General features: G+C 32.4%; 1 protein-coding gene across 1 annotated transcript in view; it reads left to right on the top strand.

The window, feature by feature from the left end:
* The window catches only part of USP25 (ubiquitin specific peptidase 25), a 144,110-nt gene that overhangs the window by 121,171 nt on the left and 9,135 nt on the right, over positions 1-13,804 (top strand). The window contains exons 18-19 of the mRNA XM_011953426.1: positions 8,453-8,631; positions 10,387-10,465. Of these exons, the coding sequence (XP_011808816.1) occupies positions 8,453-8,631; positions 10,387-10,465 (258 nt within the window). The remainder of the gene's footprint in view (positions 1-8,452; positions 8,632-10,386; positions 10,466-13,804) is intronic.

Raw genomic sequence — 13,804 nt, 5'->3', positions numbered from 1 at the left:
AAGATTCTGTTGTGTAAAAATGAAATTCAGAAGAAAGCAATACAAAGTTGTTATGATAAGTAAAAATAAAAGCCAGAAGACAAAAACAGAATATTTCCAAAGTACTGGTTGCTTGTATGTATGTGTAGAGGTGGGAGGGTCATATTATAATTACAATTACAGGATTAGTGTAGCTTTTTTCATTTGTTTTAAAAGACATTAAAATTTCTGTTTTTGTAAATATTTTGTCAGTATCTATTAAAGTACCCTTAGGGTTTATTGAAGTAATACTTTTGTATTATGAAAATTTTTTCTCAATAGTTGTTTCATTGCTTCGTAATAATGGTCCCCACTTGACATAACTTTATCACCCTTTTTTACTTTTGAAATGTCTCTTAATCACTTTGTTTATTCAATAGATATAAAAATGTTTATTAGAATATAAAACATGCCAAAAAGTACAACTCAGTGAATTGTTTTTTGAATGATACTTTCCTTATTTATATGGCCTTTTAAGGAATATGAAGGGGAAGAAATATTTATCAACATAGTATTAATGAAATTGTGTTCCCTAAAAGTATACGCAGGCCTAAATTGTTAATGCAAAAAATACTCTGCGTGCATCTTGTTAAATTCAAGTCAGTGGTCCAGTGTTTCCATGCTTAGCCAAAGAAGACTCTTTTCCTCTTGGTTATGTACATTTGTAGCCTGAGTTTTAGGTGCCACATCTTTCAAGTCAGTTACACATCCTGCCTTTAGGCTCTCAGACTTGTACTTCGGACTCAGTGGGTTATCACAATGTGTGTTTACCCATGTGACCACCAACTAGGCCAACAGGTAGAACATCAGGAGTACTCCAGAAGTACCCTTTTTCCTCCTTCCCATCACTACAGTCTGTCCATACCCAAAAGTAGCCATTATCTGGACTTCTAACAATATACATGAGTTTTCTTGTTGACCTTTATACACTTGGCATCTTTTACTCTAGGTCCTTTTTGGTCTGGCTGCTTTTACTCAGCTGTGTGTTTGGAGCTTCATCCATGTTATACAGTTGTCATTTCTTCCCTCTCATAGTATTTTGTTTTGTGACTATAATTTTTTTCTATCCTTCTCTTGAGGGACATACTAAAAAGGTATCACCTGTTTATATGCAGGGCATTGTCCTAAATCCAGTGGGTATAGCTGGGATAATGATGGACTGAGTTCCTACCTTAATGAACCTCATTTTCTGCTAGGGAAAGAAACATTAATTAGAGTTATTAATTAGTATGATAAAGAACCAGTTTAATGTGGAAAAAGAACATAAAATGAGAAAACAGAGCTAGTACCTAGAGGGCTTCCTAGAAAAAGTGATGTGTAAACTAGTAATACATAATCCAAAATGTAGAATGTAAATGTTTTTCTCTCACTTCCTAATTCTCACTCCACAGTGAGCATCTATTGATTGTTCCTTGTATATCCTAGAGAGATAGATGAGACTGACTTTGATTCAGACATTCATCCTATATTTATAATATAAATAAAAGTAGAAGTGTACCCTTTCTGTTTGCTTCTTGCTCTTGAGTTTCTTTTTCGTATGTATGTAATTATTCATATCAGGATTTGTAGATTTCTCTCAGTATTTTTCCTTTGTTTCCTAGAGTGTATCAGAATTTATTTAAATGTTCTCCTAGAATAGGGTATGCATGTTACAACAAATTTGAAGAAAGTTAGTACGTTTCCACCCACCATAGAGGCTGATGGGAGCAATATGTCAGCACACTGATCACTTATTCATACTCTAATTTAGGAAGCTCTGTCTCCTACTAACTGTTACCAGCAAGGTCTCTATGGTTAAGTCCTAGGTATAAATCCTAGCATTATTATTTAATAATTGTGTGACCTCAGGCAATTTATTAAATTATCAGAACCAGTTTATTCACTTATATGAGAAGTTATCTTGAGAGTTAAATGAGATAATTCACGTGGAACTCATCAGGCAGTGTCTGTCACATAAAGAACACCCAAGTTGTTACCTATTCTTACTAAACTTATTAGCATTGTTGTTGCTGAATAGTTGAGTAATTTTCAATATTGTGAACATTTTTGTGTATATATTATTGAACACTTACATGAACATAACAGAGTTGACAAGTCAAAGTGCTTGCAGATTTTAAATACTAATATTATCAAATTGCCTACATATAGTTACATCAATTTGTTCTACTATTGATACTTGTCTAAAAGAAGACATTAAAAGTGTAATCCCATTTTTTAAAATATATTTCTTTGATCTTTGTGAGGGTCAGTTTTTTTTTTCTAAGTATTTTGGCAGTTGGTATTTATGTTGACTGTCATTCGTCTTTATATGTTTATTACATTGAGGTTTTTTTTTAATTAAATGAACATTTGATCTTCTAAGACAATTGATTCATCTATAATTTGCAAATTATATTTTGTGGTTTATAATTTGTCTTCTAAATTTATTTTTTGTGTCTTACTATACATAATTTCTTAGATCTTACAAAATATAGCAACTTTTTAAAAATAGATTTGGGCCTGTGATCACTTTTAAAATTATGCAAAATTTTAATTCTGCTTTCATGGTTTTATAATACTTTTGTTTTGATTACTAGATAGAAGATTTTAGTTTTCTCTGAATAGAAAAATATCCAGATAGTCTAAACATAAAATATTGACTAATGCATGCTTTTCACGCTGACTTGACACATACGCTAAATCATACATATACTAAATCCCTTATCAGGGATTTATACTTAATCACGTACTAAGTAGCTCTGAGCAGTCTCTGGGTCTCTGTATTCATTCCACTGATCTAATTTTCAGTTTTTGGACAATACACTGAATACAAATGATCTTATTATAGATCATTTGTAATACACTTTCACATTTTGTTAGAAGAACACTTAGTAATTTTTGTTCTTTTATAAACAAGAAGTTTGGAAAGTCTCATTTTTCTTATGATGATTTTTAAAAGCAATTGCTACTTCCTTTCCAAATCCTTTTAGAATTATATTTTTGTGTTAATTTAACATGAAATAGATAATTTTTTTTTTTTTTACTATTTTGAGTCTTGCCCAAAAGGAACATGGTATGCCTTTTCACTTTTATTGTCTTTTGTTGTATTCTTCAGTAAGGTTTTACAATTTTATTTCATAATGGTCTTATATCCTTTTGTTTAATTTATTCCTAGATAATTTTTTTTGCCTTTTTGAATAGGGTCATTTACTTCCACTTTCTTTTTTTTTTTTTTAACCAGGTTATTGAAAGGGTCGGTGATGGGATAACTAATTAATTTTACATGCTTATGTGGTATTTAGTTAACTTTATTGAACTCTTTGTTTTCTAATGGTTTTTGCATTTTATTTTTTTGATTATTTCACTAAACTGTCTCCCGATAATTATTTTCTATATCTTTATTTCTTGTTTCATTTCTGGTTTTAGTGTGGTGATCAGAAATTTTTATCATATTCTCAATACTGAAATAATGGTAGTAGGCGCCTTGTCTAGTTTCTGATTTTAATGAGTATGTCTCCAGTGTTTTATTATGTACAATGTGTAGTTTTGGTTCCACTTTATGAATTTTAAAATGCTCTCAAATTACTAGATAAGGGTTTCCCACTAAACTGATTGGTATTGAAATTTAGAAATTTTATAATACATCTATTGAGATGCTGAACAGATTTCTCCTTAATTCTTAATACTTATAAACTCCTTAATTCTTAATACTTAAGGTCTTAACTTTGATCTACCTTAAAAAAAAATTATTGTAAACATTTTTTGTTTTTGTACACCACACTGTTGGTTTACCAAAAGTGAGTATGGGTGTTGGCATCTGGGTACATAGACAAAATTGATCTATAGTTTCTTGCTTTGTATTTGTCAATTTTGGGGATACAAATTATACCAGCCTTGTATAATCATTAAGGAGGCTTACTCTTATTTTTCAGGCCCTGTGGCAATTTAGGTATCACAGAAGTTATCTGGTCCTTGAAGATTTGACCTAACAGCCCAACTCTAAAACAATGTGGGCTTGATTTCTTTCGTGTTACCAGATTTCTCGAGCAAACTTTTAAGTTTTACAGAGTCTCTTCAGTTTTTCTGCCTCTGAAAGCAGTTCTAGTAGTTTATATTTTTCTAGATTATTATCTGGTAGGATACTGTAGTTTATCGACAAAGTTATATGTGTTATTCTTCAAGAAATTTTGAAACATTTTTTTTCTGTATTATCACCTTTCTTATTTCTACCAGTGAGTGTTCTTCCCCTTTTTGGTCTTCCTTCCAACTATATTCAAACTGGAGATATATATATTTAGAGAGAGAGAGTGAGTCTCACTCTGTCGCCTAGGCTAGCCTGCAGTGGCGTAGTATCGGCTCCCTGCAACCTCTGCCTCCCAGGTTCAAGTGATTCTCCTGCCTCAGCCTCCCGAGCAGCTGGGATTGCAGACACCTGCCACCATGCCCAGCTAATTTTGTTTGTTTGTTTGAGACGGAGTCTCGCACTGTTGCCCAGGCTGGAGTGCAATGGCATGATCTCGGCTCACCACAACCTCTGCCTGCCGGGTTCAAGCAGTTCTCCTGCCTCAGCCTCCCAAGTAGCTGGGATTACAGGTGCCCACTACCACACCTGGCTAATTTTTTCTATTTTTTAGTAGAGACAGGGTTTCACTGTGTTGTCCAGGCTGGTCTCGAACTCCTGACCTCAGATGATCTGCCCACCTTGGCCTCCCAAAGTGCTAGGATTACTGGCGTGAACCACCATGACTGGCCTGGAAATTTTTTTGACTAACAGCCCAATAAATTTTGATATCTGAGATTCCCATATTAGTACAGTTTTTTATTTCTTTGGCTCAACAGTAATTTAGAGCCATATTTTAAATTTTCTAAGTGTTTAGCTTGCAAGATAGCTCTGTTTATAATTCCTATTTGTATTACAGTGTGGTCAAAGAATATGGCCCATAGTATTTCAGTCCTCTGGAATTTGAAGTAAGTTTTCTTCATTTCTTAGCACTGTCAGTTTTTTAAAAATAGCCCATAAGCATTTTAAAATACACATAAACTCTCTTAACCAACTTTATTTTAGAGATAAGAGCAGTCAGACTTAAAAGATTATGTGCCTTATTCTATGTCACAATTAATTATAAATGATGTATCTAGCTTTTTGAATTTTAATTTCATCAGTTTCCCATTAGATTTAACTGCCTCCAGAATATAAATATTTATATATTTGGTATCTTCATATATATATATATAGAGAGAGAGAGAGAGTTTATATCAAAAATTAAGTCAATAAGTTATAAATTTAGAATATGGTTTTATAATATTATTTAGAAAAGTAGAGAAAAGTCTATTTCTCTAGAAGAATTTATTTGCATCTTTAGAACTGAACAAGGTCTCAAAAGCATGGCTTAAAACTAATTTTACTGAATAGGTCATCCGTAGGTAGATGGGGAATGAGCAAGAAAGGGTATCACACATAATGGAGAAGAAACAAAGGCATGTGTGCGTTTGTGAGGAGACAAGCCTAACCTAGATAGAAGGGAGATCCTTGTTGCAGGGTGATAGGAAATAAGACTGAATAAATGGCATTGAGCCTGATTAAAGGTGTAGTGAAAAAAGTTAAAAAAATGAAATACAAAGCAGTTCTGTCATCTAATGACTAGTGTCACATTTCATTTAGCAAATGCATGGTTATTTCATTGCAGTGTCTGTGATAATTAACCTAAAATAATTAGCATAGGCTGCCAACAGGATTCTGAGGAAGTAATATGAGACAAATATAATGTTAACTTTACTCATAATGGCAGATTGTGTAGAACTCTGCTAAATATACCAGCATGGAACATCTGTTGGGAATTTGGATAAATATGATTCCAGTATATTTTAGAAGCCATAAAATTTCTTAAGGAAGTGTATACAAAATAATTAAGAAATGCATTTATGCTAGTAAAAATTTTTTGTGTGTGTTTGAAAAACAGCTTCTAGAAATTTAGAAGTTAATTTCTTAAAAAAGAAGTGTATAAAAATAGTTAAGAAATGCATTTATGCTGGTAAAAATGTTTTCTTGTGTGACTGAAAAATAGCTCCTAGAAATTTAGAAGTGTCTTTCTACCTCTGCTGATTTAAACACCTATATATTGAAAAGTACTGTGACTTTGGCAATTTGCTTGTGAAAATTAGGAGAATCTTAAATTCAGCAAAATCAAGAAGTGAACATATAATCTTAGAGTATAAGAAGTTATTATATATTTCAGTTCTGTAACAGAAATCTGCTATTTATTAAAACAGCTTCTATTTTGAAAGTAGGTAGGGGATTGATGACCATTTGGTGGGATCATTCCATGTATGTAAACCTGCAATATTATTTTAAGAGACTCGCTACAAATTTGTTTTATTTTGCTCATGCTATTTTGGACTAAAGTATGATGAATGAAATATTTGAACATTCTAAAAGTCTGTTACAGGTTGAGCATCCCAAATCCAGAATTCAAAATCTGAAATATTGCAAAATCCAAAACATTTTGAGTGCCAACATGATACTCAAAGGAAATGTTCATTGGAGTATCGTTGATTTTCGGATTCGGAATACTCAACTAGCATAATGCAAACATTTGAAAAAAATCTAAAATTGAAATCACTTCTAGTCCCAAGCATTTCAGATTAGTGACCTGTAGCCTGTGACAATCATTGCCTAAAGTTCGTATCAACAAGAGCAGTAATTGAATTGTTAATGTTTTAGATTTATTCTCAAATTCAGTATACTTTGATTATTATGTATGTGTTCCCCCCCCCCTTTTTTTTTCCAAATTTGGATAATGGGAAGATTTTTAATGAGTTCTAAGCAAAGCTTACGTGTGCTAACTAGGCACACAGTGAACGTTGATAATCCTATATATTAAAATACAGTTGATATTTATGGTGTTATTTATTCACATAAGACTTTGGAATGACATGTATATCCTCAAAAAAAAAGTCAGTTTTTTTCAAGGGAAAAGTATTTTAGAATAATTTGTTTCCTTATTCTATTTATAATCTTAGGCTGTATAGAAAGAACATATTAGCCTTCCTTTTAATGAAGTATGATATTATGTAACTAGAATATTTCATTTAATGTTTATCAGTTATTTTTTCTCCCATCTGTAAAATACAGTCATATAGGTCATAACATCTGGATGTCAAAGAATTACTTAAGAAAGGCATGCACTTTTTAAACTAAAAAGACTTTTTAATTGAATGGATTTTTTGTAATCTTGCCTGAAGCTCAAAATGTTTATGCTTATTAGAGCTAGAATTTACATGTAGATATAATATAAATGAATATGTAAAGCTTTATCTTAATCATATGGTCCTCTTGTACATAGCAATATTTGATGTGTAAGTCTATATATATATTTCTATATGGTCAGATATTTTCTGGATTTTGCTTGTGTATTAAAACATGCATTAGTCTTTGTTATTTCCCCTTATTTGTATGAGATATTCTTGTTAAAGAAAAACTAAGTTTAAACCTCAAGGTAATAATAGTGATAATATATAACTGTTATTATTCTTACATTAATAAAATTTACATACTGTAAAAGCAATAAGTACTACTTTTTGTGATCATTATAACCCCAGGGCTTGATGTTGCATTCCTTATTTGTGGGCTATTCAGCTAAAAGTTAATTTCAATAATACGACTATGCATTTAAGAACAATTTTCTTTCAGATTTGAGTATTGTTGGGAGCTATATATCAACTCTAGAATTTTCTTATTCAAACTGATGCTTAGAAAGGTAAAACAGAACGGGAAAACTTGCCATCTCCATCTTATGATGTCTGTGAATAGACTTTGACTAGGCTCTGATAAATTTTACAAAATTACTCACATTGTAAGTTTAGACATATTATTTTACCACTTTCATGTGTGGAAACAAAAAGAACATTTATATAGTGAAGGGATAAAGAAGGGCCTTTGTGGCCAGGTACAGCAGCTCACACCTGTAACCCCAGCACTTTGGGAGGCTGAGGTGGGCAGATGATGAAGTCAAGAGTTTGAGACCAGCCTGGCCGACATACTGAAACCCCATCTCTACTAAAAATACAAAAAATTTAGTTGGGCGTGGTGGCAGGTGCCTATAATCCCAGCTACTTGGGAGGCTGAAGCAGGAGAATAGCTTGAACCTGGGAGGTGAAGGCTACAGTGAGCCAAGATCGCGCCACTGCAATCCATCCCAGGGGATAGTACGAGACTTCATTTGAAAAAAAAAAAAAATTGAAGGAGCTCTGTGGTCAGTTATTCAGGAAATGCTTTGAGACTGTGGAACATGGGACTGTGTTCTTAGATGTACCTGCCTTGTTTGTAATACTTTAAAAGCCAAAAAAAAAAAAAAAGAAAATATTTAAATGCAAGAAGAATTAAACTTGTAATATTGAAGGATTTTTAGGTGTTTAAATAATTAACCAAAGTTGTCATTTTCATTGCTTTTTCCAGGCAATTAAGTTGGAATATGCAAGGTTGGTTAAGTTGGCCCAAGAAGACACCCCACCAGAAACCGATTATCGTTTACATCATGTCGTGGTCTACTTTATCCAGAACCAGACACCAAAGAAGATCATTGAGAAAACATTGCTAGAACAATTTGGAGACAGAAATTTGAGTTTTGATGAAAGGTAATTTAAAAATATAAAATTCTTATGCTAAAATTGTTCTCTTTTTTTTCATGCAGATTTCCAGGATAATTTCTTGAGTATTTATTTTATATATGCATGGGCACATATTTTAATAAATACATAACAATTTGAACTCAATGTGAACAGTTGCTGGAGTCTGTGGCCTTTTGAAGTTTGAAGTGAGAATAACTTAGATCATTTTAATAAATTTTAATTGTGAATCAAGTAATCACTGCACTTACTACACTCAATATTTTAGAAACAAAAATGGGCTTCTCAACCTCTGTACTATATACCTAGTTTAAATTAGATAAATCTTTGTTTTTGGGGCTGTCCTATGATTGTAGGATATTTAATAATATCCCTCATCTCTTTGTTAGATGACAGTAGCAGCTCCCACGTTGTGGCGTACCAAAATATCTCCAGGTATTGTCAAATAACTCCTAGGGGAGCAAAATCACCCTTATTAGAGACTCACTGGAGAAAAGGTTTTAGTCTTGCAGATAAAATATAAACATTCTTTGACATAAAGAGGAGGCTTAGAAAGGTTAATTTAGATTCACGCAGAAACATTTTCTCTGGAAAGAGAAAATATTCTATAGAAATTTCTGTAGAATATAGAAAATATTCTATAGAATATTTCCAGAGAATGTTTTCTCTGGATTATTAGTTTTATAAAGAATTATTCAGAAAGTCCTATAAAACTACTAATGTTAAAAATCACAATTTAATTAGAATGAATGGCACTAGGAAACAATTTTAGGGCCCATTTTCGTATATAAAAACATTGATGCTGTCTTGCAGTTCATTGTAATTTTAATTCTGAAATGATTATCCTTTTATGAATGTCTCAAAAATACTGAGTGAAAAGTGTGTAGTGAAGAATATGAGGGGAAGCAAAGCATCTGGATCAATCCTGTCTTGCTATGTATGTGCTGTGAAATGTAGGATTCTGTGCATAATACAAATAAATAGTTGTGAACAATATCTGATAGATGGTTGATTGCTCAATGAATGTTGGCCACTACTATTTGTATTAGTAGCAGTATGGACATGATTTATTTTGATACATATGACTGCAGAGAGTCAGAAATAGGGTTGTTGTAACCCTCGTTATTGGTACTATCAGTGTACCGAGTTCCACTGGATCTATGCTGTTTAATTTGGAGAAGATATTAATAGAGTAATCACATTGACTTTTCAATCTTTTGCAATTATCTGACTATAACTAGTTAATCTGTTTTGATAACCTTGTGCTTGAAAGACAGAGTTATGCGCATGTGAATAAATACATTTTCTAAGGATTTCTTTGTCACTGATTCAGATCATAAAATCCACTGGAATGTTTCCATTTTTATCTGAGATAATAGGCACATTTTAGACTCTTTCTTTTTAGTATTTAAGAGTAAATAATACTGTGGGGTAGGGGGAGAAGATGCAGTGTCTCTTGAGCTTGGTTAATAGGTGCACATTATTTTTAAAAAGTTTCATTTTTTTCGTATGCAAACTGTGTTAGTTAAATGTAATTTAAAAGCCATATATCAATACAACACAGTAAATTTGAATTAGAGTTATTGCTCCTATCTTCTTTGTAATTCTCCAACATTGGTCCCAAAAATATTTTTCCCTTAAGGTTATTTAGAAGTTGTTTCTATAAAAAAGTATTGCTATTTTTGCTCAGTGTTTATGGCTTTTGCTTTTGATTTACAAATATATATATATACACATACACACATATATATGTTTTTTTTTAAGGTGTCACAACATAATGAAAGTTGCTCAAGCCAAACTGGAAATGATAAAACCTGAAGAAGTAAACTTGGAGGAATATGAGGTAATGTGCTTTTTTAGAGGTTAAACTACAGATTTAGGGATTCTGTAATTCACTGATACTCCTTTCATTTCAGCCCAGCGGAAGTTGAATTTGTTATGAATGATGAGTAAAAAATTAAGTTTCCAGGTCAATGCTCAAGTAATTAATAATTTTATAAATGATTTTAGGATTAACATGATGTGATAGCATGTAGACTAAAAAGTTTAAAATCAAAAAAGGAAGATTTTTGGTTTTCTATTTCAATACTAGTTCTCAACTACTTTCTAAATGAACTTTTCTAGCTTAAAAACGAAGTAAAATACATTGTTAATTTTGAAATCAACTTAGAAATTGCTGTTACATAATATTAACAAGTAATATTTATCAGGAGCCTACTATTTGCCAGGCATTTTTCTGTCTTTCTTTTTTTTTTTTTTTTTTTGAGACGGAGTCTTGCTCTGTCGCCCAGGCTGGAGTGCAGTGGCGCGATCTCGGTTCACTATGCCAGGCATTTGTCTAAGCCCTTTACATGTATTAACTGATTTAATTCAGACAGTAACACTGTGAGGTAGGTGGTGTTCTTATTCCCATTTGACACACGAGAAAATAAGGCATAGAACAGTGAAGTAACCTGCCTAAGGTTTTCACAGCCACAAGTTCACAGCTTGGCTAGTAGAACCTGCTTTAACTGTTGCACTACACTGTGCAATTATACACTGTGGGCTGTATTTTTTCCTCACTTTAATTCATCAGATATATTTTGGGGAAGTTAGAGATTCATTGTAGTCACTATATGCCATATATATTTGTCATTGTGAGACAGTGTTGTGTGTGAGAGAGCACTTACATAGGCACTTGTGCTCGTGGGATTTTTTTTGTGCACAAAATTATTTTTGTCAACTTTGGCTTTAAAATATTCTTTATTTTAATTGATGAATTCATACACCTAGTATTTCTTCAAGTTTTTAAATTTAACCTTATACATTGTCTTTTTTAAGTTTACAAATCTAGTAAATTTTAAGTTGTTTTCTTGGGTGCGTTTGCTTAATATTTGGTTCCATTTACAAACTTGATTATGGCACTTTAGATTCCCTAAACAATTAGTGTAATTCACTATATAAAGAGAGAAGAGGAAAGATAGAGAAAACACTCATTATTGATGAAAACCTTAGCTAGTTTGGCATATAAAGTAACTACCTAATTCACTACAGAGTGTCTCTAAAAACAAAAATAAGAAATAATAAAACTGCAGCAAATATATAGAATTGTGAGCATTGAAAGTTTAGAATTTTTCTTATCAAAAACAAGGCAACGAAAATAAGTGAAAAGTAAAATATTGGAAAAGAGAAACAAAGACATCATTATTTGTAGTTTTTTTATCTTGAATTCAAGTAAAATCTACAACTGATTTATTAGAACTGGTAAGAGTGTTTTGCAACATGCAAACTTGTGTCAGATATCAATTTTATTCCCTTATGCCAGTAAAAAAAAAAAAGAAAATATAAAAGTGAGACCATTTACAATAGTATCTGAAACTATGGAGTATATAGAAATGAATTTAACAAAAGGTGCAGGTGACTTCTGTGGGGAAAATTATAATACTTATCGGGAGACATTAACAAAGACCTAAATAAATGGGCATACATATGGTATTTGGAAAACTTGATATTATTAATATATAGATACCACTTTTCCCCCAAATGCTTTATAAATTCAGTGTAGGCCATATCAAAATTCCAGCAAGATGTTTTATGGAGCTTGATAAGCCGACTGAAAAATGTTATGGAAATGTAAAGATCCCAGTCCACCTTCTATCTCTGACAAGCAAATTAGTGAACAGTAGAAAGACTTTTTAATAAATAGTTCTGGAAAATAAATAAAATTTGATTTCTTGTTCATTCCATATGCAAATATTCATTTCAGTTGTGAAAGGCTCCTGTGCAAAGCTGTTTAAAAGTCAACATAGGTAAAAGCCTAAAGACACTCATTTATCCATAAAAGGCACTCATTGACTGGATATTTTTGACCAGGATATGTAATCTAGAGCCAGAGAAATTCAAAATCTGTTTTATCTTGACCCTGAGGAGCAAGTCATCTTTTAGCTAATAATGACTCCAAATCTGTACCCTTCAAATTGATTGAGAGCTCTACCCTTGTCCCCAAGATTGGTGTTCCTGGGACTTGATTTTTAATTGTGACTTGATTCTGCACCACTTCCTTTAGTTTGCTTCAACGGATTGGACTCATCATATTTTTATTCACAAACCTTCTCATATTCTAACTGCAGGGCCATTAAATCATACAAGTATTTAAATGACTTGTTTTTAGAGTCTGCATATTCCTCATATTTTTGATCTTGCTCTAAGTTCAGGGTTCAGCAAACCATAGCCTGCAGACCAGCTCACCACCTGTTTTTGTAAATAAACTTTTATTGGAACATGGTCATTTGTATACATATTTTCTGTAGATACTTTCACACTGCAGTTACAGAGTTGAGTAACCGAAGATGAGGCTTGCAAAGTCTAAAACATTTACTGTCTGACCTTTTACAGAAAAAGTTTGCGTACTCACAACTTCCAAGGCAATTCTGATGACAACAAGGAATGACAGTTTGAAGACCTTCCCCAGAAAAGCTAACTTTATTCTTGCAGGACAAATTTTACCTTTATTTGTTATTAATATCTAATAGCATGAAAATTATGTCTTGAAAATTAAAATTAAGGCTGGGTGTGGTGGCTCATGCTTATAATCCCAACACTTTGGGAGATCAAGGCACAGGGACTTGCTTGAGGCCAGGAATTTGAAACTGGCCTGGCCAACACAGCAAGACCCTGTCTATACAAAACAGATTTAAAAATTAACTAGAACTGGAAGCGTGCACCTGTAATCCAAGCTACTTGGGAGACAGAGGTAGGAGGATTGCTGGAACCCAGAAGGTTGAGTCTGCAGTGAGCTGTGATCATGCCACTACACTGCAGACCAGGCGACAGAGTGACAGCCTGTCTCAAAAAAAAAAAAAAAAAATTATATTCAAAGAGAATATAGTTGGCTAATAACGTGTCTGTGTTTCTTATTTTTGTTTATAATGTTTATATAAAAGCCTTAACACTTTTGTTATCAGTATTCTCTTTCCAATTTATCCTATACTGAATTTCAGTTATTTTTCTTGAGTCTATTATTATAAAGTAAGTTAAGAAAATCTTGACTTCGTTCTCTTTAAGAGTTATAGGATATCACCTTAGAATTATTTAGTCTTATTACATGCCCTGTAGTTGTTTGGGGGGTGGGAAGGGGTACTGAGATGTGAACTGCAGCTATTCTTTTACCGTATCTCATGTAAATAAACTATTCACCTACACA

The sequence above is a fragment of the Colobus angolensis genome, unplaced genomic scaffold (assembly GCF_000951035.1).
Source record: "Colobus angolensis palliatus isolate OR3802 unplaced genomic scaffold, Cang.pa_1.0 Scaffold360, whole genome shotgun sequence".
NCBI classification, from domain to species: Eukaryota; Metazoa; Chordata; class Mammalia; order Primates; family Cercopithecidae; genus Colobus; species Colobus angolensis.
Note: the sequence above shows the minus strand (reverse complement) of the source record. Positions and strands in the feature narration are given on the sequence as shown.